Source organism: Arvicola amphibius, chromosome 5 (genome assembly GCF_903992535.2).
Source record: "Arvicola amphibius chromosome 5, mArvAmp1.2, whole genome shotgun sequence".
Taxonomy (NCBI): domain Eukaryota; kingdom Metazoa; phylum Chordata; class Mammalia; order Rodentia; family Cricetidae; genus Arvicola; species Arvicola amphibius.
The window spans coordinates 141,397,539-141,424,206 of NC_052051.1; the positions used below are offsets into that span (position 1 = coordinate 141,397,539).

A 26,668-nucleotide genomic window follows, 5' to 3' on the forward strand; every position below is an offset into this window, starting at 1 on the left:
AATGAATGGTGGCAGCCGGATGCTTCCTCCACTCCCTCTACTTACCCACAGGGAAGCCCTGGCACCTCCGAGAACCCGAAGTGCTGCGCTTCCGCGTATCCCGGCAACTTCCCTGTCCCCCGGGAAGTCGCTGGCCAGTCGCCCAGCCCCGAGTCGGGCGCTGGAGACTCCAGCCTGAAGACAGCGGGTTGGGGCACTCCGCTCGCCCCACGCACAACTGCTTTTTCACTGTCAAGCGATGCCGCTGGCATTGGTAATGTCACCCCTGCCTCCAGAAGAGAAAGACAAACTGACAACAGCCACCAACACCGCCAAATCTGGGGTTCCAGAGTCCTCGGTACCGTTTGCCCACGAAGGGGCGTGGCCACGGGACCCAGGCGTGGGAGCCAGAACTGTTTGCTGCTCACAGAAGCGCAGATTGTCGCCAAGGTCCGGGCCGGGTCGGGTCAAGTCGGCGCGGGGCGGGGCGGACAGGGCAGTGCTTTTAAGAGGCCAGGCGTGGGACAACTGAACGACCCGCGCCAATGGAGACCGCCATGGACTACGCGGGAGCCCTCATCAGGCGAGTGCAGCCCGCGCCCCCCTGGACCCGGGGTACTCCGTTTGTCTCCATTTCCTCTGCTCCCCGGGTCCTCCTGCGTCCCGAGTCACTCCCTCCCCGTGCGTTCTCTTAACCCCGAGCTCCTCCTCTCTTCCACACCCCATCCGTCCCCTGCCTTCGCTCCGTCGGCTGCGATCCCCCTACAAGTCCGAACCGCCGGGACTGTTCCCACCCTCACCAGCCAGTGCCCACCGGCTCAGCAGCCCCGAGGTCCCTCCCACAGAGGGCTGTAGGTGCCCGGTGGGTCACTCCCGAGGTGCGTGGGAGTCCGCAAAACGTGACAGTGGTGAACGCGCGCAGTTTGGGAGTCTGCGCATCTCTTGCATCGCCTATGGACTATGGCTACAAGCCTTAGCGATGTGTCCATGCTGAGGGGACAGGGCTTCTCCGGGTCCTGGGTCTGAGAACAGAGTTGGCGTTCAAGGGGAGAGTCCCAGCTTAGGTTCTTCGGGTGAATGTGGATTCTGCCTACCCAGGGAAGGTTGGGCTCACAAAGTTTGTGAGAGCAGTTTTGGCTCCTAGCCAACTCCACATCAAGGCCTTGCTCAAGCCATTGGCATCATTCCCCTTCGGTTTATCTCCACATGCTGATAGAACATTCTAGTTCTTGATAATATCCTAGACATTTTGAGGCAGAGGGTTGTGTGTCTGTGTATATCTATGTAAAAAGAGACAGAGACCCAGAGAAACACTGAGACAGAGACAGAGACAATGAGAGACAGTGAGGATGAGAGACAGAGATAGGGAATAACACACACAGAGAAAGAATTAGAAACATATAGACAGAGAAAGAAAAACTGACAGACATACAGGGTTTCTCTTCAAGGCCCAGCCTAGCTTTGAACTAGCTATATAGTCCAGGCTGGTCTCCAATTCATAATCCTCCTGCCTCTGGTTCTCTAGTTCTAATGACTGGCTGGCTTTCAGAGTCAAGACCAGTTCCACGGCAGCGACTCTACAGAAGAGTGAGATCTTGATTCTCTAAAGATGGTTAAAGTATTGCCAAAGGATGAAGAAGCCCAAGTGCATAAAAATAGGGGCGCCACAGTGACAGACCTCACTATGGGGAGAAATATGGATGAGGAAGAATAGGGTTCCCAAACATGGGTGCCCCAGCAGTGTGTGAGACAGGGTCATAGGGGAAACTGTGGGTCATTTCACAAGGTTAGAAAAGTGGCTACCAAAATGAAAAAGCTGATCTTCTGGGATAGTACCTGCTTCCTCATGAAACAAATTAAAGCCTTAACTTTAGGGCTTGGGATTTGTCAAGGCTCCCAAATAACACTGCATTCCAGCTATCAGTGGCAGAAGATGTGTGGGAGGAACATTGGTGTTTAAATGTCGTGAGACAGCTTCACAGCCTCAGAGCAGCCCTTTGCCAGATTTCTCAATTCCACCTGCAGCCCCACCTCCTCACCCCAACCTTCCCCTGTAGCTCCCCAGTTTCCTCCACTCCTGTCTGTGCTTGTTCTGGGAAGCCTTGTTTCTCCCCACCCATTTTGTCCTGCGGCTCACACTGGTCCAGGGTCTTCTCTTTGCCACCTTCACAACTAGACGATGCCATCTAGCTGTGCCCTCACCCACACTTTTAAACTCCAGGACAAGGGCAGAGGTTTTCTTCAAAGGCTGAGGTTTACGGATGTTGGTATTAACTAAGCAGTTGCCAGTTGGCCTCAGAGTGGGAGGCATGAAGGCTGAGCTTACCCTTGGGTCTAACCATGCAACAGTTCATTGAAGTCCAAAATATTTCTGGGTGACGCCTCCACGGTGTCATGTGTGAGGTGGAAGCGGCTCCGAAAATTAAAACTCTGTAGAATATATGATCTACGGCACCGTCCATTCCAACCTGGCGGGTCCCTGGAGCTCACGCCTTTTTGTTAGTGACAAGCTTGCTTCGGTTCTCAGAATAATCTACCTACTTCCAGACCAGCCTGCTCTGATCCTTTGGCATCACTCGATTCCAGCCCAAACTGGAAGAAAACAACCTATAATACTTGCTGAAGGGGAAAGGGTCTTCTCCCCCTCATTCCCTCACTTCCTTGAAATCCCACCCAGGCTAAAGAGTCACGGGCTAAGTCCACTGCTTGTTCTTTGTGGTCTTGCTGTATTTCTGCTTCCTTTCAGTGAGTTTAAGCAGCCCAGTCCAGTACACTGCAGCTGTCATTCATTAGTTAATAACTGGATTTTCCCAGGGAGGTAACTTTATCAATAGAAACCTTATAAAGAAGATAGACACTAAGTTCTGAGGGTGTGGCTCAGGAGTAGTGTGCTGGACTGGCTTGGAGGAAGCCCTGAACAGAGATGGGAGACAGGAGATCCTTGTAAACAATTATGAAGCAGGAGAAATAGCTCTGAGGGCTCGGGGGAGGGAGGGTAGTGTTTGCTGCACATGCCCCAAGATCTGAATTCAGATCCCAGTACCCTGATGTAAAGTCGGGCATGATCACAGCACCCGGGACCCCAGCCTTGTAGGAAACAGAGACAGGAGGATGGCTTGGGCTCACTGGCCAAAGCTCCAGCCTCACCAGAGACCTTGTCTCAAAGGAATCAAGCAGAAAGACTGATAAAGCAGGACTCCCAGTGTCCCCCTTCAGGCTCTGAGTATGCTTGCAGGCATGTGTACACAGACCGTGTTCACAAAGTACAAATTCTTCTCTATCGACTTTAAATTTTATTTGTTTTTATATATGTGCACTTTAAGTGTGTGGGATGCCTGGAGAGGACATAAGGTGTTTGGGATCCCCTGGAGCTGGAGTGACAAATAGTGAGTCACCTGATGTGGGTGCTGGGGCTCGAACTCTAGGTCCTTCTCAAGAGCAGTGAATACTCTCAACTGTCATCTCTCCGGCCCTGACGGCACATGCTTAAACAGTTTGTGGACGTCTGTGAACACTGGTAAGAAGGGAAGAGCCTGGAGTCTTCCAGCAAAACTCTGGATATTTGTAGGTTTTTATTACCACAGACAATCTGCTTTGGTCAAACTCTGAAGCTGATATTTACCCTAAAGGGCAACATGAGCATTTGTAATTATTATTTAGATCTTCTGTGTCTGGATGCTACTCAGTGGTGCCGCTTTCCTTTTTCTTTTTGTTTTTTAAATTTTTTATTGATATTTATTGAGCTTTATATTTTTCTCTGCTCCCCTCCCTGCCTCTCTCCTCCCCCTTCAACCCTCCCCCAAGATCCCTGTGCTCCCAATTTACTCAAAAGATCTTGTCTTTTCCTACTTCCCATGTAGATTAGATCTATGTGAGTCTCTCTTAGTGTCCTCATTGTTGTCTAAATTCTCTGGGATTGTGGTTTGTAGGCTGGTTTTCTTTGCTTTATATTTAAAAACCACTTATGAGTGAGTACATGTGATAATTGTCTTTCTGGGTTACCTCACTCAAAATAATGTTTTCTAGTTCCATCCATTTTCCTGCGAAATTCAAGCTGTCGTTATTTTTTTCTGCTGTGTGGTACTCCGTTGTGTAAATATACCCCATTTTCCTTATCCATTCTTCAGTCAAGGGGCATTTAGGTTGTTTCCAGGTTCTGGCTATGACAAACAAAGCTGCTATGAACATAGTTGAGCACATGCCCATGTGGAACGATTGAGCATCCTTTGAATATATACCCAAGAGTAGTGTTACTGGGTCTTGAGGAAGGTTGTTTCCTAATTTTCTGAGAAATTGCCACACTGACATCCAAAGGGGTTGTACCAGCTTGCATTCCCACCAGCAATGCAGAAGTGTTCTCTTTTCCCCGCTACCTCTCCAGCCTAAGTTGTCATCAGTGTTTTTGATCTTGGCCATTCTTTCAGGTGTAAGATGGAATCTCAGAATTGTTTTGATTTCCATTTCTCTGATGACTAAGGATGTTGAACATTTCCTGAAGTGTCTTTCAGCCATTTTAGATTCCTCTGTTGAGAATTCTTTGTTTAGGACTGTACTCCATTATTTTTATTGGATTATGTGATCTTTTAGTGTCCAATTTCTTGAGTTCTTTGTATATTTTGGAGATCAGACCTCTTTCTGATGTGGGGTTAGTGAAGATCTTTTCTCATTCTGTAGGCTGTCATTTTGTCTTGTTGACCGTGTCCTTTGCTTTACAGAAGCTTTTCAGTTTCAGGAGGTCCCATATATTAATTGTTTCTCTCAGTGTCTGTGCTGCTGGAGTTATATTTAGGAAGTGGTTCCCTGTGCCAATGCGTTCAAGTGTACTTCCTACTTTCTCTTCTATAAAGTTTAGTGTGGCTGGCTTTATGTTGAGGTCTTTGATCCATTTGAGTTTTGTGAATGGTGATAGATATGGCTCTATTTTCATTATTCTACATGTTGATATCCATTTATGCCAGCACCACTTGTTAAATATGCTTTCTTTTTTCCATTTGATATTCTTTGCTTCCTTGTCAAAGATCAGGTGTTCAAAAATGTGTGGATTGATATCCGGGCCTTCTATTCAGTTCCATTGGTCTTCCTGTCTGTTCTTAATCCAATACCAGGCTGTTTTCAGTACTGTAGCTCTGTAGTAGAGTTTGAAGTCAGGGATTGTGATGCTTCCAGAAGTTCTTTTATTGTTCAGGATTGTTTTGGCTATCCTGGTTTTTTGCTTTTCCATATGAAGTTAAGTACCGTTCTTTCAAGGTCTTTGAAGATTTTTGTCAGGATTTTGATGGGCGTTGTGTTGAATCTGTGATACTTTCCCTTTTATAAGGAACTTGATTTGTACAGTGGCTCTTCCAGTTCAGAATCTAGACTAGCATCTGCTACAAGCAAACCAGGTTTCTGTTTATGGAACCAAACCTCCTTTTAGAATAATGTTGCAAAGTGTTCAAGGGCCCTTTATACCAAGCATTCTGCTAGGTCACTAAGAATAGATGTGGGTCAGGAAGCCTGTGTTCAGACTTGTGCTCAGTCATGTCCCAACTGTATCTCAGGCATGTTCCAACTGTGTCTCAGGCATGTTCCAACTGTATCTCAGGCATGGAGCCACGTGGGGGGCTTGGTGATGGGATCCTGCTTTGCTGCTACTTGCCATTGGGCCATTAAATGCTGCCCCACGGTGCATAGACACCTTATTAAGTCTGATGGGCACTTCCTAATCATCGCCTCCGCGCTCAACTTGCCAGTGTTTGAGCTCACATATTCTTGCCCCTGAGGTGTCTGTCTGAGGAAGTTCCGCTCTTTACTACCCTCATATGCATCCCTCATTTTCTGAGTAACTGAAACACACAGCATATGGCTGATCCCTGAGTAGCTTCTATCACTGATAACACCACAGTACAGCTGACCTCCACACCCATGGCATCTGCCCCAAGGATTCAACCAACTACAGGGAATAAAATAGGTGATTGATTGGTTGATTGATTGATTTTGTTTGGAGAGGGGGTTGGTTGGTTGCTTTTTTTGATACTAAGTCTAGATTTCCCTGTGTAGCCCAGGATGGCCTCTAACTTGTATGATCTGCCTGCTTCTGCCTCTTCAGATACTGAGAGTGCAGGCATTTTGGACCACCTGCAGATATGTACCACCTGAGGGTGCAGGTGTGCGCCGCCCAAGAGTGCAGGTATGCCACCCGAGGGTGCAGGTGTGTACCACCCAAGGGTTCAAGTGTGTACCACCCAAGGGTTCAGGTGTGTTACACCCGAGGGTGCAGGTATGTGCCACCCGAGGGTTCAGGTGTGCGCCACCCGAGGGTGCAGGTGTGTGCCACCCGAGGGTTCAGGTGTACACTACTATTTCTGGCTTGTGAAATAGCTGTATTTTTCAGTTGCATCTGTGCAGACTCGGTGTTTTCCTTCCCTGCTCTGTTATAGAGTAAAGCAGCTCTTTACATTGTGTTTGGTATGTGTGTAGGTTCTACAAAGGCTACATCTTATACAAGGGGCTTGGGCATCTGTGGATTTGGGGATACTGGGGCTCCTGGAACCCATCCCCTGAGGATACAGAGAGACAGCTGTATTTCTCTCTAGGACCTAGTTCCGGGGCCTTTCCTCCACCACTTTCAGGATGAACATCAGCCTGTGGGAGGCATACAAAGAAAACTTTTTATAGACTTTGGGGGGTTCCATGTTGTACGTGGGGCAGGTGGTAAAGAACTCACCAAAGGTACAAAGGACAGAGGGAATTGAAAAATACTACAAAGAAGCATCAGGCGATCTCCCAGGTGCCTGAGAGGGACTAGAAGTCTTTCATAGATAAGGAGAAGTTACTTAGTCATCTTGTGGGCCCTTTATATGGGGTCCGAATCTGGTGGACATTTCATTATCTTGTAAAGCAATAAATCTTACAACATGCATTTTATTTCTTCTTGGGACTGTCCTTATTCAGGTACATTGAATCATAGGAATCAGACACCTCTGTAAAACATGTTGGTCACTAAGATGAGGTCCCAAGGAGTCATGGCCTTGATGTGGAAGTGTAAGGATTTTGATCTTGGTTTTTGGTCTTTTTTCTCAGGTGTGTAGATGTATGTATGTGGGGAGGGTTAGTCAATTGGAGAAAAGCCAGTGGCCTGGCTACCTATGGCTTCTTGCTTTGTGTCACATATTTCTATAAGTTCCCTCAGGGAAGAACGCAAAGGTCCTCTTACCTGCTCTTCTGGGAGAGCCGATGTTTGACAGTTTTTGAGAATATTCGATGAAGTCTGATTTCTACTGTTGTTTTGAGTTCCACTAAACACCTACTTCCTTAAAAGCCCAGTTTCCTTATTGTTTTTCCTGCAATGACTTACTTCCTTTCCTATTTCATAGAATTGTCTGAACCCATTTTCCAAGGAATCAGGGAGCAACTGTCTCCTCAGTTGACAAGGTGAAAAGCTGAATTCTGAGATTTCTCGGTGGTCTTGCTGTTTTGCTTTTGGAGAGCCATCGAGAAAGGAAAACCAGGACCTTATGCTCGGTTAACTAAGCCACACCCTAAACTCTTCAGCCAGCCTGTCTTAATTTTGGCGGTGGGTGGAAAGAGAAATCCCACATCAGCAATGTGCCAGTGGCAGATGTAAAGTCTGTCTTTCCTAAGGGACACAGTGGGCAGGAGTGACACCCTGTCCTTTGATGCCTTGCCCTGTTCAGTTAGCGACTTGGCCTAAGTGATCATCTAGTTGGAGCAGTCAGTACTCATACTAAGTGGGTTTAGGAAGCAGAAAAGAAAAGTTCATTTAACCCTTTCATGTCTTACAGTCTTGACGTGAGAGAGAGAGAGAGAGAGAGAGAGAGAGAGAGAGAGAGAGAGAGGCACAGGCAGGCAGGCAGACAGACAGACAGACAGGCAGGCAGACATGGTTGAAACAGGGTCTCTCTTTGGGATCCAGGGCTCACAGTTTGGACTAGACTAGACTAGGTCACATTGAGTCCTAAGGATCTACAAGGATTGTTTTTGTTGTGCCAACTGAGCCTATTGTTTTACAATTCAACACATTAAAGCACAGAAACTTGACAAAAATGGTAAGATTTGGGGGCTGGAGAGATGGCGCAGTGGTTAAGAGCATGCTCTTCCAAAGGTCCTGAGTTCAATTCCCGGCAACCACATGGTGGCTCACAACCATCTGTAATGAGGTCTGGTGCCCTCTTCTGGTCTGCAGACATACACACAGACAGAATATTGTATACATAATAAATAAATAAATATTAAAAAGGTAAGATTTGATTTCCATGGTGTGTTTGTGTGTGTGTGTGTGTGTGTGTATATACAGCCCATGAGTCTTATCTTCAGCAATGAGCCAGTTCTTGGTTAGGAAATAGGCGGAAAACAAAAGCTCTACTGTCCTTTGGTAGCCAAGAAGGCTTCCTTGAGGGCAGGTAGAGGTGGCGAGGGTAGCAGTGGTTGCCAGCCCTTATCTTGTCAGATGGAAAAGACAATGCACTTTTAAACTCTTTGCCAAGTCAGGTTACTTTGGGAGACGTGTGTCTTTTCCCGATGAGGAGACCTGGGGCCCAAGTAACTAGGTCAAAGATGCGCCTTCTGCTGCAAGTGGCTAGGCCAGGCGTTTGGAAACATGGCCCTGTTCTTTTGTGTCTCTAACTTCGTCCTGTCATGCTTTGACTCAGCAAATAAATGGCATGCAGTGGAGGTGGGAGGCGAACTCTCGGGCAGACCCTGGGCTCTGTGAGCAGCTTCCAGAGGCCTCATGGGTAATAACAATGGCCTCTTAGCCAGGAGTAGGAGATAGGCTCGTCTCTACAGGGAGGTTCAGAGTCTCCTCTGGGAGGGAGGGATAGAGTCTGGCAGGCCAACTCCAAGGTCAGAAAGCTGTGGATAGAACGTCAGGTGTGGTGGCACAGGCCTGCAATTGTACCACACCGGAGACTCAAACGGGAGAATCAGGAGTTCCCGGTCAGCCTGAAGTACACAGTGAAACCCTGTTTCAAACGCCCTTTCCCTCAAAAAATGTGGGTGTGTATTCAAAACTCCAACCTGGCACTGCTTAACGGCCTTCTCCATGGCTGCTGTCCTGCGTCACTGGCTGACTCATGACTGTGACTTACAGGTGTCGGCCTTTCTTCTTTGCGAGAACTCGGCTAGCTGGTTAAATTTTCACAGCACACATGGGTTGACTGGGAAGCATGGATGTCGCTCATCCCCAAGCCCTGCCTTCCAGGTCACCAGGTGTGACAACGCTGTCTGAATTCTGCTCTCATGTCAGCCGTGTGTGGACATCTTGTTCTCTGGGTTGTGTAACGGAAACTTGGTGCGCCTCCTCCAAATCGAGGCAGAAGTTCAGGAACCACTCACCAGGGCCGCTGCCGTGCCGGGCCCAGCTAGGTCTCTGGTCAGGTTCCAAGGTCATTCCAATGCCAGACCCACGTCAGGGACCCTTGATCAATCTCATTCTCCTCAGCACAGCCCCTCAGGAAACAGATTGTTCAGCCGCTTTGTACCCCCTGAAAGGGGAAGGATGTGCACGCAAACCTCCTGAGCTTGGGGCTGCGGGGAGAGCCCCGTGGTCAAGAACACTTGCTGCTCCTACAGAAGACCCGAGTTTGGTTCTCAGCACCCACATCGGGAGGCTCACAACCGTTTGTAATTTCCAGCTCCAGGGCATTTGAGCCTCGGGCCTCCCTGGGCATCGGCACGCACATACTCGTACCTACATGCCAACACACAGTCCTACACCTGTCACGGGTGGGGTTTCACTCGGGTCTGTGAAAGAAGACTCAGAGAATGAATTTAGACTTTTTGCAGCTGCAACGGGACTCGGCCTCTAAGGACTGGAGCCCTTTCCTTTCGCCCAGGGACTTTTATTTTTTTCATATTTACACTTTAGCCAGCTGATTTCCATATGCAAAAAACAACCCGAAGGAAGCTTCCAAAAATACAATGTCAAGTGCAAGTCCTCGATTCATGAAGTTATCACAGTTTTCAGGGTTTCCCCAACCAAGTTTGTTGTTTGTTTTTTCTTTTTTGCTTTATTTATTTTATGTGTGCTGGCGTGTGTGTGTGTGTGTGTGTGTGTGTGTGTGTGTGTGTGATGGTGTCGGATTCCCCTGAAACTGTAGTTACAGACAGTTGTGAGCTGTTTTGTGGGTGCTGGGAATTGAACCAGTCAGTGCTCTTAACCACTGACACATCCATCTCTCCAGTCCCGCCCAACCAAGTTTTGCAAAGGCTTTGTATCCTTGGGAAACTCTCAGACAAGATTCACATAGGGCAACAAGAGAAACAAAAGGTATCTGCTAAACAAAAGATGGATTAGGGCTAGGTGCTAACTCTCCAGAGCTAAGTCAGGTGTCGCCCAGCTAGAATGCTGCCACATACACCTTATTAAAAATAATAAATCAGGCAGTGGTAATGCATGCCTTTAATCCCAGCACTTGGGAGGCAGAGACAGGAGGATCTCTTTGAGTTTGAGGCCAGCCTGGTCTACAGAGAGAGTTCCAGGACAAACTCCAAAGCTACAGAGAAACCCTGTCTCAAAAACAGCAAAAATTAATTAATTAAAAATAGGCTGGACAGCATGGTGCATGACTCTAATCCCAGGACTGAGGAGTCAAAGGCAGGGAGAGTGAGTTTGAGGCCAGTCTGGTATACAAAGCAAGTTTCAAGACAGCCAGGACTACATAAAGGGACCCTGTCTCAAAAACAAACAAACAAACAAACAAATGGGTCTGGAGAGATGGTTCAGTGGTTAAGACTGCTCTTCCAGAGGATTCAATTCCAGCACCCACATGGCAGCTCACAACTGTCTGTAACTCCAGTTCCAGGGGTTCTGATACCCTCCCACAGACATGCAGGCAGGCAAAACACCAATGCACAATAAAGTAAAACTAAATTATTAACAAAAGAATAGAAAAGTAATTTTTCAAAATCAGTCACCGTTTTAAAGAAATCCTGTCTCGAAAATGAGCAAAATAATTAGTAATAATAATAATAATAACAAACAACTCTTTTTTAGAGTGCTCTGCTCGCAGCCTGGCTGCTCCGGCATGTTGTTGCTTGCCTGGGATCGGAAGTCCAACCACCCCCCAATATGAAATGTTGGCTCTGGACAGATACCCATCCCACCCCATCGCTTACCTTTGTCACTTCAGACGATGTGGAGAAACCACGTTGGGCCTCAGTCTTCCCACATGAGAAATGGGGCGTGGTGGCAACAGTGCGTGTGTTTGAATTCCCGTGGCAGGTGCTCAGGGACAAGCTGGAAGAAGTCCTGGTGACGCTGCCTGTGTGTACTTCAGACCAGACTGCTGCTGACAACCTAGGTCTGATTCCAGAGCGCCAACCAGTTGATGGGGCCATAGGAGGGAGAGAGGGAGGGGGAGGAAAGAGAATGAGAAGCTGTAAGCCACAGGTGTTGGCAGCCAGGCCTCCCTCTTCTGAATTTCCTGAGACTTAACCACTCAGACAGCTACATGACGTAACCCGACAGGGGCCTTTTGCTTTGTTTTATTTAAAAGCTTTATTTATTTTTATTTTATGTGCATGTATGTTTATCTATACACACACATTATCACTCACACACACACACACAGACACACACACACACACACACACACACACACGATGTGTGTAATGCATGCAGTACCCACTGGTGCCAGAAGAGGGCATCAGATTCCCCGGAACTGGAGTTGCGAACCACAGTGCGGATGCTGAGGATCAAAACCAGATCCTCTCAAAGAGCAGCCAGTGCTCTTCACTTTTGAGCCATCTCTCCAGTCCCTTGGAATAATTTCTTTATGGGTCTGTTCCTAAATGAAAAAAGAGCCCACAGGCCTGGGTTAAAGCCCTTTAAGTGTTGTTCACCTGGTCTCCACAGAGGCTTAACCTCGGAGAGTCAACGGCAAAGCCTGACACTCTATGACGTTATTTTAGGTAGTGGCGGATCGCACGGAGCGAGAGAGAGAGAGAGAGAAGAAGACGAAGCGATAGGAGAGAGAGCTTCTAGCTAGAGTGACGGAGAGCGCGAGGGAGCGTCGCGAGACTATCGTGGAGAGGCGCGAATAATAGCATCGATCTCCGACCCTCTCCCTATCGTCATATCTCTCTCTCTCTCCTCTCCCCTCCCCTCCCCTCCCTCCCTCCCTCCCTTCCTTTTTTCTTTTTCTTTTTGGTTTTCAAGACAGGGTTTCTCTATGTAAACAGCTCTGGCTATCCTGGAGCTAATTTTGTAGACCAGGCTGACCTCAAATTCACAGCGGTCCGCGTGCCTCTGTCTCCAAGTGCTGGGGTTAAAGGCGTCCACCACCACCGCCTGGTTTAGGTAGCGTCTTAATGCTTCCCTCCCCAGGATTATTTTTCTAGTTTGTTAAACACAGCCCTGCGTGTTGTTTCAGAATAAGTAGTATGACAGAGGCAGTTTGGAATTTTTTCACAGCGACCAAAGCGTCCTGCGGTGACTGCCATGCAGACTTTGTTTACACAGTCCTACTTCAGGACAGCACCTACCTGACCTGTGAAGGGTGGTGATGGGTGCCTGGGGCTGAATCAGAGGCTCGAGGTCATCCTCTGTTACGCAGGGACTTGTAGGCTAACCTGGGCTACATGAGATCCTGAATCACAACAACAAAAACAGAAACAATCCCATCCAACTTTGAAAGTTGAGTTAAATAAATATTAAGTCCAAATAAAACAAAATTTATTTTTCCTAAATAACTACTACAAGAGTAGTCATCTTCATTCTTTCTCACTAATCCACCAGACTACTTTTCTGTAGTTTTCCAATAACAAAAATTGAATAATGAAGGACTGAGCTATTTTCCTCAGAAAATGTTGTTTTGATGTTGCTGTAATTCCTTCCCTGGTCCATGCTAGTGTGATTTGAAGAGACATTGTTTAAAATATCATTAGTGAAGATCTGCCTCAGCTGGAGTCTATGACTTAGTCTTTGCTTAGAAAAAAGGATATTCAATAATATTTGTCTTTTCTGCATGTACACGTGAAAGAATACTTCTGTGTGCATGTGTACGTGCGTGCTGTTTCACGTGCTGTAACCTGCTGTGTGGGGTGTGTGCTGTTTTACATGTGGTAACCCGGCCTAGCGGAAGGTGTATAATTCCACATTTTCCAAAAAATTAAAACTACATCCAAGGTTTCATGGGACTCGGGATCTAGAGTTTTCCCTTTCTGCTCTTCCAAGGCGTTTATGATGGCGGTTCTGTTTATACTGATCCCAAAACCTTGGTTGAGGTGCTAGGAGTCAGTTTATTGGCAGGGTCCTTGCCTAGCAACCCCTACAGTAAAAACAAAACAAAATAAAGTCCCATTGACTGCTACCTTGACCAGTATTTGACTTTTATGTTAATTTCTGGGCCAGCCTTATACAAACATATGCCCGTTTGTTCTTCTGTATTTACCAACTCTCCGAATTGGTTTAGCTACTTTGTAATCACTAGGCATCCTTTCCTTGGATTTTTAGTTCTGAAACCTTCCTGTCAGTCTGCTGAGATGGTTCCGCAGGTGAAGGCTCTTGATAACCCAAACCCACATAAACGTGAGAGGTGAGGATGACCTCCATGAGGTTGCCCTCTGACCTCCACTCACATGCTGTGGCATGTGTACCCACACATACACACATATATGTAGATACACAGAAACGAATAAAAAATTCAGTATAGATCCGGGGGTTAAGAGCACATTTTGCTCTTGCAGTGGACCCAGGTTCTATTCCCAGCACCCACAATAGCGGTTCACAACTCCGGTTCCAGAGGATCCAATGCCCTCTTCTAAACCTGTGTATACCATAGGTACCAGGCACACATGTGGTGTACACATCCACATGCAGGCAAAATATTCACGCACATAAAATAAATAAATCTAAAATGTTTGAATCAGTATTTGTGGAATACAATTTGGAGAAGGGGCTGAAGACTAACTCCAGGACAGCCCTGGATGTGCTAAGATGATGCATTATTTGCTTGCTCCTTGGAGGTATGGATGTGTGTGTAACATTTAATAATTCCTAGGCAGTGTTTTTCTTTCATTTAGATGCAAATATTAAACTGTATGATTTGTGTGTGTCTTAAACTTTCCTTTCCCTTTCTTTCTTTCTTTCTTTCTTTCTTTCTTTCTTTCTTTCTTTCTTTCTTTCTTCTTCCTTCCTTTCTTTCTTTCTTTTTTGGTTTTTCGAGACTGGGTTTCTCTGTAGCTTTGGAGAACTCACTCTGCAGACCAGCCTGGCCTCGAACTCACAGAGATCCACCCATCTCTGCCTCCCAAGTGCTGGGATTAAAGGTGTGTGCCACCACTGCCCAGCCTTAAACCTTTCCTTAAAAACCCTCCTCTAAAGGATGCTTTTCCTCTGTGCCTCCTCCACAGGCCCCTGACATTCATGGGACTGCAGACTAAGAAGGCCCTGCTGACACCCCTCATGCATCCAGCTCGTCCTTTTAGGGTCTCAAACCATGACCGAAGCAGCCGGCGTGGGGTGATGGCCAGCAACCTGCAGGAGCTTATTAGCAAGGTACCATGACCGCAGCCTCGGGTGTCCAGATCCTGGGCACTAAGACAGTGTCAAGGCACCGGAGTCAAGCAAGACAGCATAGCTGCTGGGTACTGTGGCACAGGCTTTTAATCCCAGCACTCGAGAGGAAGGAGCAGGCAGATTTCTGAGTTGGAGCCAATCTGGTCTACAGAGTAAGTTCTAGGACAGCCAGGACCACATGGAGAGAGAGATTGTCTCAAAAAAAAGGAAGAAAGAGAGAGGAGAGAGAGAGAGAGAGAGAGAGAGAGAGGATGAACTCATCGATCCCTCTCTAGGTTTCGGGGCTTGAGGGGACCTGTAACAGGTGGATGAAGGATGGATCTGAATCCTCAAAGTGCCACCACGTCTCCTCATCATGGAAGACTGTGGGCTGGAGGTGTGTGCCTTGACAGCATGCATCCCTGGGAATGTTACTTTCCTGCTTTGACAAGGGAGACTAGAGAGACCTGGGAAGGAATCTGATCAGGATAGGTGGTCCTCAAGCTAAAACAGTGCTCTCCGATATGGAAGCATCATAGACTCTCAAAGAAGCCTGACTCAGAGGTGCCACAGAAATGAGAAGTGAGCATCCAGCACTCAACCTCCACAGCAAGGGGTAGGTGATCAGCTGTGCTGTGCAAGACTGCATGCTTAAAGTACAAGACCATCTGCTTATTTATTCCTCTGCATAATAGGCAACTGTATGTATGTGTGGTGGCGCATGCCTTTAATTGCAGCGCTTGGGAGGCAGAGACAGGTGGATCTCTGTGAGTTCTAGGCCAGCCTGGTCTAGCAAGTTCCAGGACAGGATCCTAAGCTACAGAGAAACCCTGTCTCGAAAAACCATAAAACAAACAAACAAACAAACAAAAAGAAATCGTATATATGCAACAGATCACTTATCTCATTCCTTAGGAAGAGAAAGGTCCATTTAAAATCTTAATTTTTTTTTTCATTTTTTTTCCAAAATATTTATTTATTTATTATGTATACAATGTTCTGTCCTTGTGTATGTCTGCAGGCCAGAAGAGGGCACCAGACTCTTTACAGATGGTTGTGAGCCACCATGTGGTTGCCGGGAATTGAACTCAGGACCTTTGGAAGAGCAGTCAATGCTCTTAACCACTGAGCCATCTCTCCAGCCCCTTAAAATCTTAATTTTTCTTCTGAGTCATACATACCAGTCAATGTTTCTTTACCTCTATAGCTTTATCCCAGCCAGCCCTCCTGAAACCTTAACATAAACGTCACTGATGGTCCCATACAAATAGCTCCCTTCATCCTGTGCTTCTGCTTCCTTGCAAACTTAGACTCTGGATGTCCTGCTCATCACGACTGGCCTGGTCACACTGGTGCTGGAGGAGGATGGTACCGTGGTGGACACAGAGGAGTTCTTTCAGACCTTAAGGGACAACACACATTTCATGATCTTGGAAAAGGGACAGAAATGGACACCGGTAAGTATTGCCTTGCTCTGCAGACAACAGCAGGGCAGATGTTCTGCCTACGAGGGCGCTGTCTAATGTAGTGTTGTCTGAGCCACATCCTAATTATATTCTTATATACTCACTTCCCAGCTACAGCAGCAGCCCTCAAGAGGATTCTCCAGCGATTCTAGAAATTCATTGTCTCTGAATTTAGACTGTATGATCAAAAAATAATAATAATTTTGAAGCATAAACTTTTGGCCAGTGACCTGGCTGGGGCAGGTCAGCAGATCTGATCTGGTAACTGTTGACCTTAATCCTTAAGAAGCTGGCCAGCTGGCATGGCCAAGTCGTGTGTGTGTGTGTGTGTGTGTGTGTGTGTGTGCTAATCAGCCTTCTGTCACTATAATAAAATACTTCAGACAATTAACTTAGAAAAAAGGTTTATTTTGTCTAATATTTGGGAGGGTCCAGTCCATGGTCAGTTCTGCCTCCTCATCGAGGCAGTATATCCTTGAGACAGCGTGCCCTTGAGACAGTGTGCCCTTGAGACAGCGTGCCCTTGAGACAGCACGTCCTTGCAGGAGCAAGCAGGGCAGCAAAGCCGCTCACACTGGAGCCAGAGAGTGCTGTGAGCAAAGAGGAAATGGGAGTCCCGTGATCTTTTTCCATTACCCAGATCTAGGATCAGCTTTCCTCCTCTCCCCCTACAAATTGATATTTAAAAACAACACAGTTGAAGCCAGGCAGTGGTGGCGCACGCCTTTAATTCCAGCACTCAGGAGGCAGAGACAGGCAGATCTCTGTGAGTTCAAGGCCAGTCTGGTCTACAAGAGCTAGTTCCAGGACAGCCAGGGCTGTTCCACAGAGAAACCCTGTCTTGAAAAGCCAAATAAATAAATAACTATAACCAGAGTTGAAACACAGTGTGTGACCTAGGAACATGGATCCTGGCCCGTGCACATGCCCCTGGAACATGCTAGCTCCTACCGAGCAGATGTATATCAGACCTCACGTGTGACCCTTATGAGGGACCATAAATATTGGCAACAAACCCCATGTCTATTGCAGTTGGGTAGAGATGCACATCACTGCACATTTATTTCAGTTCACATAGTTTGATACGCCACTTCATATTTACTGAATAAAACATTCCTGACCTTGAAGACACATGAAGTGCAGCTACGGGCGCTGAGTAAATCCCATGACTGCTGAGTGAGACCAGCACAGGACAGAGCATCAGGCAAGCCACCTTCAACCTTTTTCATCTCAGGATTTATGAAAAGTAATGAAGACTCCCAAGACCTTTTTTTAAAAAATATTTATTTATTTATTATGTATATAACATTCTGTCTGTGTGTATGCCTGCAGGCCAGAAGAGGGCACCAGACCTCATTACAGATGGTTGTGAGCGACCATGTGGTTGCCAGGAATTGAATTTAGGACCTTTGGAAGAGCAGGCAATGCCCTTAACCACTGAGCCATCTCTTGAGCCCCTCCCAAGACCTTTTGTATCTTCTGTTACCATGGGAGACATCAAAGACAGTTAACAAATACCTGTCAGTCAAAGTTTCTTAGCTGGGGATCTTTTGCCCTTAGGAGCCATGGAGTAACATCTGAAGACAGTTTATGACGATAAACTGGGGAAGAGGACACAAATGTGCCGTCTAGTATGAAAATTACAATGCACAACCTTTGAAACAAAGAATTACCCAACTCCAAATGTCATTTGTGCCAAGGTTGAGAAACTATAGCCATACATACAGACGTTTCCATTATTCAAAATTAAAATTGAGAAATTAAAAGATATGTATCAATTAGTAATAACTCAGTAAAGGTTAGTTTGAACTACATATTTTAATAAGAAAATATTTTATTTTTTTTAATATTTATTTATTTATTATGTATACAATATTCTGTCTGCGTGTATGCCTGCAGGCCAGAAGAGGGCACCAGACCCCATTACAGATGGTTGTGAGCCACCATGTGGTTGCTGGGAATTGAACTCAGGACCTCTGGAAGAACAGGCAATGCTCTTAATCTCTGAGCCATCCCTCCAGCCCAAGAAAATATTTTAAATGAGTAGGTAGTGGCAGTGCACACCTTTAATGCCAGCACTCAGGAAGTAGAGGCAGGCAGTTCGAGGCCAGTCTGGTGTACAGAGCAAGTTCCAGGACAGTCAAGGTTACATAGAGAAACCCTGTCTCGAAAAAAAACCCAAGGGGAAAAAAAAAAGAAGAAAATATTCTCTTAAAATAAATGATCACTCTCCAAAACAAGATCAGGGAACTATACTTTTCATTTTTTTGGCAAATCTCTTTAATGTCTAGAAGACACTTGCATTCTCAGATATGGGCCTGGAGAGATGGCTCAGCAATTAAGAGCATTTGCTGCTCTTGCAGGGGACCCAGATTCAGTCCTTAGGACCCAAATGGCAGGCCATAGTCATCTGTAACTCCAGTTCCAAGGAACCAGATGTCTCTTCTTATCTCTGAGTAAGAACATATACATATACGCAGGTGCACTCACACACACACACACACACACACACACACACACACACACACACGAGCTATAAATAATTTTCAGGTGTTCCTCCGTGTTCAATCTTCTATACTCTGTTGTTTGGTGAGACTATGATGAACTCTGGCCTGTCTGCAGATGTGAAGATGGAGAGGAGAGGGGGTGCTGAGCAGATGTGAAGATGGAGAGGAGAGGAGGCACTGTTTAAGGATACCCTGCCTTGATCCTGCACCAAGAGTCAACAGTTACCAATTCCACAAAACTCAGCTGCAGTGGGGAATCTAAGGAGCGCCAGGTGGAGTCGGTCCCTGTGCTCCACTGAGAACATCAGCCGGCCTTACACTGTGAAAGGATCTTCCATCAGGGTGATATCGAAGCATCTCATTTTGGAGCAGAGGTGTGGCTTAGTGATGGATGTACTTCCCATGCCCTCTCCAGTCCCACAAGGAAAGCAGAAAAAGAAAAAGAACAAAAGAAAATATTGATTCAATAAGCCACATATTTCTCTCAAGCATGCTGTAGAAAACCAGGACGTAAGAGAACAGAGAAGGAGGACTGGAGAGATGGCTCAGCTGTTAAGAGCACTGGCTGCTCCTCCAGAGGACTTGGGTTCAATTCCCAGCACCCACATGGCAACACACAACTTTCTGTAACTCCAGTTCCAGGGGACCTGGCACCCTCACACAGACATATATCAAGGCAAAACACCAATGCACACAAAATAAAAATAAATTATAAAGATATAAAAGAGAACAGAGAGGAGCATAGCCTAATCCTTGAAAAAAAATATAAAGAGAATTGCCTTTAGTATTTATTGTGAAAGTAGTTTCAACCCGGGAGAGAACTTAAGTCTGATCCTCCTCCAGACCACACCATGAGAACATCTGCATTAAACCATTTCTAGATAACTCAGAACGATGCGAAATTAGAAATATAGTGTTCCCGGGAAGGGGCACCGCCAAGGTGACATCCTCCTGTGGAGGGGGTGGAATAACCAGAAGAGACTCCACGGGACCTCTGGGCTAGATAATGCTTTATTTTGTCTTGTTATTTCACATATGTGTATACATGCACACAAGTACCTCATAATTTTTCAGATTATTTTAATTTATATGTATGAGTGTTTTGCCTGCATGTATGTATGTGTTGATCCCACAGACACCAGGGAAAAGGTCACCAACCTAAATCATGGCCAAATTAAAGCAAGTCTTATTGGTGTGCGTGGGCTGCCTTCTCCTAAGTGGGGTTCAAGAGATCAGCACCGGTCATGGGGAAGATAAGGTTTTATAGCTCAGGGACAGGGGGTTCCCAAATAGGGGACTTGGCAGGCAAATAAGTGAGGTCACAGAAACAACATAAACATAACAGGTCTGTCATAACAACCTCCTGAAGCAAAGGCATGGTTGCTGTCTCCTGGGAAAGGCGGGGCAGAATCATTTGTTGTTAAGGTCACAGGTAGGAGCATAGCCTAATCCTTGAAAAAAAATCAGAGATTTGTAGTAGGAGGCCGCTTGTTTGCTTCCCCTACTGCCCGGCTGCCCAAACTCCCAAAATAACCACACAGAAATGCTATCCTTAAGATAGATAGTAAGGTAACCATTGCCTGTAGAATAGGTAAATCAGAAAAATCTTTGAAGACAGATTAATCTTAGGCTCTTCTTTCTTTTCTTCTTCTTTTTCTTCTTCTTTTTCCTCCTCCTCCTTTCTTCTTTTCTCCTAACTGTCCTGGAACTCTCTTTGTAAACCAGGCTGGCCTCAAACACAGAGATCCACCTCCCTCTGCCTCCTGAGTGCTGGGATTAAAGGCGTGTGTCACCGATGCCCAGCTTCCAATTCTTTCTTCTGGGCTTTCTTTAACTGTTGGCAGTGCTCGGGACGAGCTAACCATGGCCTGCCATGATGGCCTCCCACAGGGTGGCTCCTCCACCCCTGTGCTTTCTGTTTAAAGAAGGTGTGGTGACCTGCATGGCTTCCGTAGCATCTGTTTAAAGAAGGTGTGGTGGCCTGCATGGCTTCCGTAGCATCTGTTTAAAGAAGGTATGGTGACCTACATGGCTTCCGTAGCATCATCTGCATTTATTCTCGGAACCTCACCTGGCCAGAGAGCCTTAGCAGATGTGTGTCTCAAGATGGAGAGAATGTCCTGCATTACCCTGGAGTCCAGTGTCACCACAGGGTTCTCATGAGGTGGGGGAGCACGGGGAGGAGAGGATGAGATGCAAAGAAGAGGATCACAGACTAAGGAAGACAGGGGCCTTAGTCAGGACCCCGACCCCAGAACCGGCAGAGCATAAACAGGTGACTTCTAAGCCGAGGCTCCGGTGACTTACACCAGCAATAAGAAATTAACGCAAGTGGCAAGTGGAAAAGCTGTTTGCTATTGGTTTCTACAGATGAGACAAATGAGAGTTTAGAGGTGAATTTGGAGTGGCGTGTTTAAGCTCTGCATGGTAAATGGGACCTAAGAAACGTAGCGCGGTACCAAGTCGTAACAAGATATAATCAGTACGGATATCGTGACTTCCATGTCCCAGGGCTGGCTGAGGGCTCGTGAATCTGAAACACTGGATTGGTTTGGAGGTTGGCTTTTTGGGGAGGGAGGGAGGGTTTAATGCTGAGGATAGAACCCAGCCCCTCACAGACATGCACAGCTCTGCTGTTGAGCCCCATAACAGATTCTAGAGTCCCTCCTGGCTTAATTTCTCAGCCACTTTCCAGTAAGGTAGAAATGGTGGCTTCCCCGCAGAGCACAGACTGCCCCCTTACCTCAGAAAGGTTATCCCCAGGCCCATTTTGACTGAACCAAAATCTTCAGCCAAGAAACAGCCACCAGATGTCTCCCTTGCTCAGTCTCAGGGCCCCAAAACTCCATGAGAAGATGTTCCCTGCCACCTTGGAAGAAGACAGGGCCCAGTAATGCCCTTCCTTTCCTGCAGCTTATGGAAGCCTGGGTGCCCAGGTGTGAGGCCTCCTGCCCTTAGCACGGTGAGGGCATCTTGGCTTAGCCCCGAGACTAAAGGCAGCCTGAAGGGAGAGTCAGACAAACTTTGAAAAGCCAGAAAGCAATGTGAGGAGTGAAGGAGAGCTGGGGGAGGGGATAGATTTAAACCCTTCTATTCCTCAGCCGTGGATTGTTTGTTTTGAGGGGTCTCTTTGCATAGCCCTAGCTGTCCTGATGTTTGCTATGTAGAGCAGTCTGGCCTCAAACTCAGAGCTCTGGCTGTCTCTAAAGTGTTGGGAATAAAGGCGCGACCCTCCATGTCCAACTCAGTGTTTGTAAACGATGTTTCTTTCTCAAATAGTGGCTGGCTGGTGCAGGGGTGCCAGACTCTTGTGCATTGTACACTGGGTGACAACTGGAATCCTTTGTCGTTTATGATCTGGGTAGTAGGAAGACAGGGACACTAGCAATGGCTTCAGCAAGAAGGACTGGCACACTTTCAGGGGCATTTGTTTAAGTTTCAATGGATTGGATCGTTTTCATTATGTGACACTACTGTTTTCAAGTACTCCCAGCATGCAAAGCTCCTGAGGCACAGGGATGCTTGCATCATGCTAACTTGACCTTGGATACAGTGGGACTGGTGTGTGTGTGTGTGTGTGTGTGTGTGTGTGTGTGTGTGAGAGAGAAACCACTTAGGAAAGCAGTTCATGAGCCAGATTGATGCCCCACCCCCACCCCATCCCAGGACTGGAGATTGTACTTGAACCCAGAACCTTGCACACGCCAGGCAAGTTCTCTATTGCTGAGCCACATTTTCATTTGCATCTTGGGACGTCTTTGCTCTTCCAGGGTCTATTGTAGAGCTGTCTACAAACCCAGGAGCTACTGTCCCTCCCAACCGGAAGGGTCACCTGGTGTCCCTGGTAGACAGTGTGGTTCATGTTCCCACACAGTCATTCTTCCTCTTTGGCAGTTCCTGGAAAACAGGAGACAGTCAGAAAGACTGTTCCACCCGTTCCCCGAGCCTGAGTTCCAGCATTTTCTTCATCAGACCTACTTATGAAATGAGATGGAACTAGAGCTTCCTGCTCCTCTCTGGCTTTGTGACAGTTACAAGAGGAGGCTGGCCGTGTCCTCACATTCTCAGGGAGTAGCTTCAGGCCTCCAGTCAAACTAGCAAACAGGCAAACCGCTCCCTAAGGCAGGACCCTGAGCTCCTCTGTACATCAGATACTGAGTCCTTAAAGCCAAAGCCAACTGATCCTGAGTCACTGGAAGTTGATGAGGGATGAGTACATATGTAGGCATGGTTGTGTGTAACACGGTGGCCTGCTGTAAATGTGATTGGAAGAATCACAGCCAACATTTAGGAGACTCTGACTTTGGCAATAACCCCTAAATTGTGTGGATCAAGGGTCTTGACCCGTGTCACCCCTAAGTTTATTCCTTGCTTCTTCGTTGCTCTAGGGCAGCAAGTATGTCCCAGTCTACAGGCAACCGAGGAAGTCGGGAATAGCCAGAGTTACCTTCGACCTGTACAGGCTGAACCCCAAGGACTTCCTTGGCTGCCTCAACATCAAGGCCACCATGTACGAGATGTATTCAGTGTCCTACGACATCCGCTGCACAAGTGCCAAGGCCATGCTAAGGTAACAGCATCTGTATCCAGGGGGCTCTGTGGGACTCTGGAAACACCCAGGTGTGGCACGGGTGTGGCTCCTCCCCGCTTTGTCTTCTGCCCAATAACAGGGCCTGACTAGATCTGCCTTTGTCATCAAGTGTGACCTGATGCATATAGTCTTCAGCTTAAATCTTAGACCACAGAGTGAGTTTCTCTAAACATTTGACAAAATCCAAAAAAGCTCAAGCTTTAATGTCTCTGTAAAAATGAGGTATTTTTATCTAACAATATCCTTAACATATACAGAGTAAAATAAATAAATATTCATCATTTTTTGCAAAAAAAAAATCTTAGACCACAGGGTTGCATGCTTGCATCAATGAGAGGGCAAAATCCAGCTGGAAGCCGGGCGGCGGTGGCGCACGCCTTTAATCCCAGCACTCGGGAGGCAGAGGCAGGAGGATCTCTGAGTTCGAGGCCAGCCTGGTCTACAAGAGCTAGTTCCAGGACAGGCTCTAGAAACTACAGGGAAACCCTGTCTCGAAAAACCAAAAAAAAAAAAAAAATCCAGCTGGAGATATAGTTCAGTTGAGCGTTTGCTTGGCACTTAGAGGTCCTAGGTTCAATACCTAACGACACCCACGCACACTCGCATGCCCGCATGCCCTCCCTGGAATCTGGCCGGGGTGCTTTGCCCAGATCTTAGGAAGGCTAGAGTGAAAACTTCTGAGACCAGGAAAGGAATTAGAACTGGAAGAAACACCTTTTTTTTTGTAGACCAGGCTAGCCTTGAACTCACAGAGATCCACCTGCCTCTGCCTCCCGAGTGCTGGGATTAAAGGCCTGCACCAAAGGCATGTACCACCTTTTTTATTTGATTTGGTCTGAGAGGCTACGACCCGGCAGTGTGCCTTCTCCGTGAGGAGCAAGCTGGAACACCCCTCCACACGCCAAATCAGAAAATCACAATTCTAGTGTTTTCTACAACTTTCCTTTCCTCAGCTTGACGGGTCTTGCCACCTTGACCCAGGGGACTGGGACTGCAGCAGCAAGTTCAGCACAGCCACCTGGGCTGCTAGAATCCTCAGGTAGCAAGTGCATGCTCTCAGGAGTAGCAGGGGCTCCGTGGGGCTCTTGCGTTCCGATACAGGCAGCTCCTATCGAAGTGGATTGAGGACTGTGGACCCCAGTGGGTGTCCCTGGACCTGGGTAGTACGGCAGCCTGCTAGGGAGCATTCAGACTCTGCGTGCCTTGAATGTGGTCTTCCATGGGTGCCACGACTCAAAGATGATTGCAGCTTCCTGGGAGCTTAGTAAGGTGGCATGGGGTGGGGCATTCCTTCTCTTCCAGCTCTGGCCAGGCAGGAATCCCAAGCCTGATGCGTTTCCATCTTCTGTTGTAGGAGTCTGCTGCGATTCGTGTCCTACGCTGCTCAGGTAGCAGGACAGTTCCTGGTCTGCGCGGGCACATACATGCTCCGTGTCCTGGCCGATACAGACGAGCAGCGGTCTCCCAAGTCTCCCAAGCCTAACGCCAAGGGATGGTTCATGTAAACAGGTCACAGCGCCAGAGGCCCAGGTGCATGCCTTTCGTATAAATTCACCACCTTCGTTTAGAGGCTGCGGGATGCCAGGGGGAGGCAGGGGGCTTTGTAGTACACAGTGCTGGAGGGGCGGGGGCTCAGCAGCAAGGTTCCTGCAGGGAAAAGGGACCACAGAGAGGCCTTTCAAGGGCCTTCAAACGGCCTGACAGCAGAGTGTCTGGGAGCAGTGTGCATATGAATGGGACTGTTTGGATCCTTGCCTATTGTAATAAACCAATCACAAGAGTCTCTTTAATTCAGGCCATTCTTCCTCACATACTTGGTTTATCTCTCTGGAGGTGGTCACACTTTCACACAGAACAAAAACCAGAGCCAAAGACAGAAAGACAGTTACCACTGCTGTTTAATCTCTCATTTTAATTTTATTTTATTATCTTGTGGGTGGGGTGTGTGTGTGTGTGTGTTTGCCTATAACATGTCTAGGCAACATGTGCCAACATGTGCATGCAGTACCCGGAAAGGCCAGAAGAGGGCGTCAGATCTCTCCAGCTGAGTTATAGACAGTTGTGAGCCTCTGTGTGGGTGCATAGGATGGAACCTGGGTCCTGGGCTGGTGTGGGTGGGAGGGTGAGGGGTGGGGGTAGGGGGATGGGGGGTTGGATCAACAGTCAGTGCTCTTAACCCCTGAACCATTGCTCCAGCTCCATTGCTGTTTAGTCTTTATCAGTACGCAATGCAAAAGAAATGATTTGTCACATAAGCCAAGGTTTTATTTGGTTTAGTTTTTCCTTCAAAAGGATTTTGTGTGCGTGTGTCTATGTGTGTGAGTGCAGGCGCTTGTGCACCATGGCACACGTGTGGAGGTCAGAAGACAACCTGTGGGTTCATCCTCACCCCTTACCTTGTTTGGGAAGTCGTGCGAGCCAGGCTAACACACACTTCTGGGAGTCTCTCGTCTCCGCCTCCATCTGACTGTGGGACTGCTGGGATTGTAGATCCATGGTCCATGGAAACCAGTGGTTCTCAGCCTTCCTAATGTGTTCCTCATGTTGTAGGGCCTCCAACCATAAAATTATTTCGTTGCTACTTCATAACTGCACTTTTGCTACTATTATGAATTGTAATAGAAATATCTGATATGCAAGATACCTGCTATGTGACCCTCCAGTGGTTATGACGCACAGGTTGAGAACACTATTTATTTATTTATTTATTTATTTATTTATTTATTTATTTATTTATTTATTTATTATGTATACAACATTCCTTCCATGTATGCCTGCATGCCAGAAGAGGGCACCAGATCTCATTACAGGTGGCTGTGAGCCACCACATGGTTGCTGGGAATTGAACCCGGGTCCTCTGGAAGAGCAGTCAGTGCTCTTCACCTCTGAGCCATCTCTCCAGCCCCTGAGAACACTTTTTTTGTTTGTTTGTTTGTTTGTTTGTTTGTTGTTTCCAGGACAGGATTTCTCTGTGAAACAGCCCTGCTGTCCTAGAACTCACTATGTATGTAGCCCAGGCTGGCCTCGAACTCACAGAGATCCACCTGCCTCTGCCTCCTGAGAGCTGGGATTAAAGGCGTGCGCCACCACCACCGCCAGGCCAGGTCTGCAAGTTCGTACAACAAACACTGCACCCACTAAGCCATCTTCCCCTGCCAAGGCTTTTAATGAGCCCCAAAGGCCCTAAAGCTTAAGGATCCTTACAAGGGGCTCTGGGGGTGGGGATGCATAGGTTCAGCCTTGATTTTAGAAAGAAACAAAACAGTTGAAACTCGAGTTGGAAGCCAGCGCCGCCGCGGAGCCCAGAGAAGGCTCGAGGCCAGGAGCCGAGCTCTGCCTAGCACTGGCCAGAGCAAAGCCCTGTTGGCTCCGGGTTCTAGCTGACGCTCAGCTGGACGTAGGCCCTCAAAGCACCTTGGGAGGAACCTGTTTGTCACCTGGTTCTTTCTTTGGAGGTAGCTCCATCATTGGGCCACACTGCCTAAAGGAAACCCAGTGTCACCCTCGGCCCCTGTGTGGGATGCTCTGACTGTGTCTTCCCTGACCCTGTCATCAAAGAATCAAAGAAGACTTTCCAGAGGAGATGAGATGCTGTTACCTGAGTGAACAGTAACAGGCCCTGGGA

The 26,668-nt window shown here is 47.3% G+C and overlaps 1 protein-coding gene across 1 annotated transcript; it reads left to right on the forward strand.

The window, feature by feature from the left end:
* Positions 1-215: 215 nt before the first annotated feature.
* Positions 216-24,833, forward strand: Cidea (cell death inducing DFFA like effector a). The gene is made up of 5 exons (XM_038332147.2): positions 216-562; positions 14,335-14,479; positions 15,790-15,936; positions 22,841-23,022; positions 24,398-24,833. The coding sequence occupies exons 1-5, from the start codon at positions 525-527 to the stop codon at positions 24,546-24,548; spliced, it is 663 nt and encodes a 220-aa protein (XP_038188075.1). The 5' UTR covers positions 216-524; the 3' UTR covers positions 24,549-24,833.
* Positions 24,834-26,668: the final 1,835 nt, after the last annotated feature.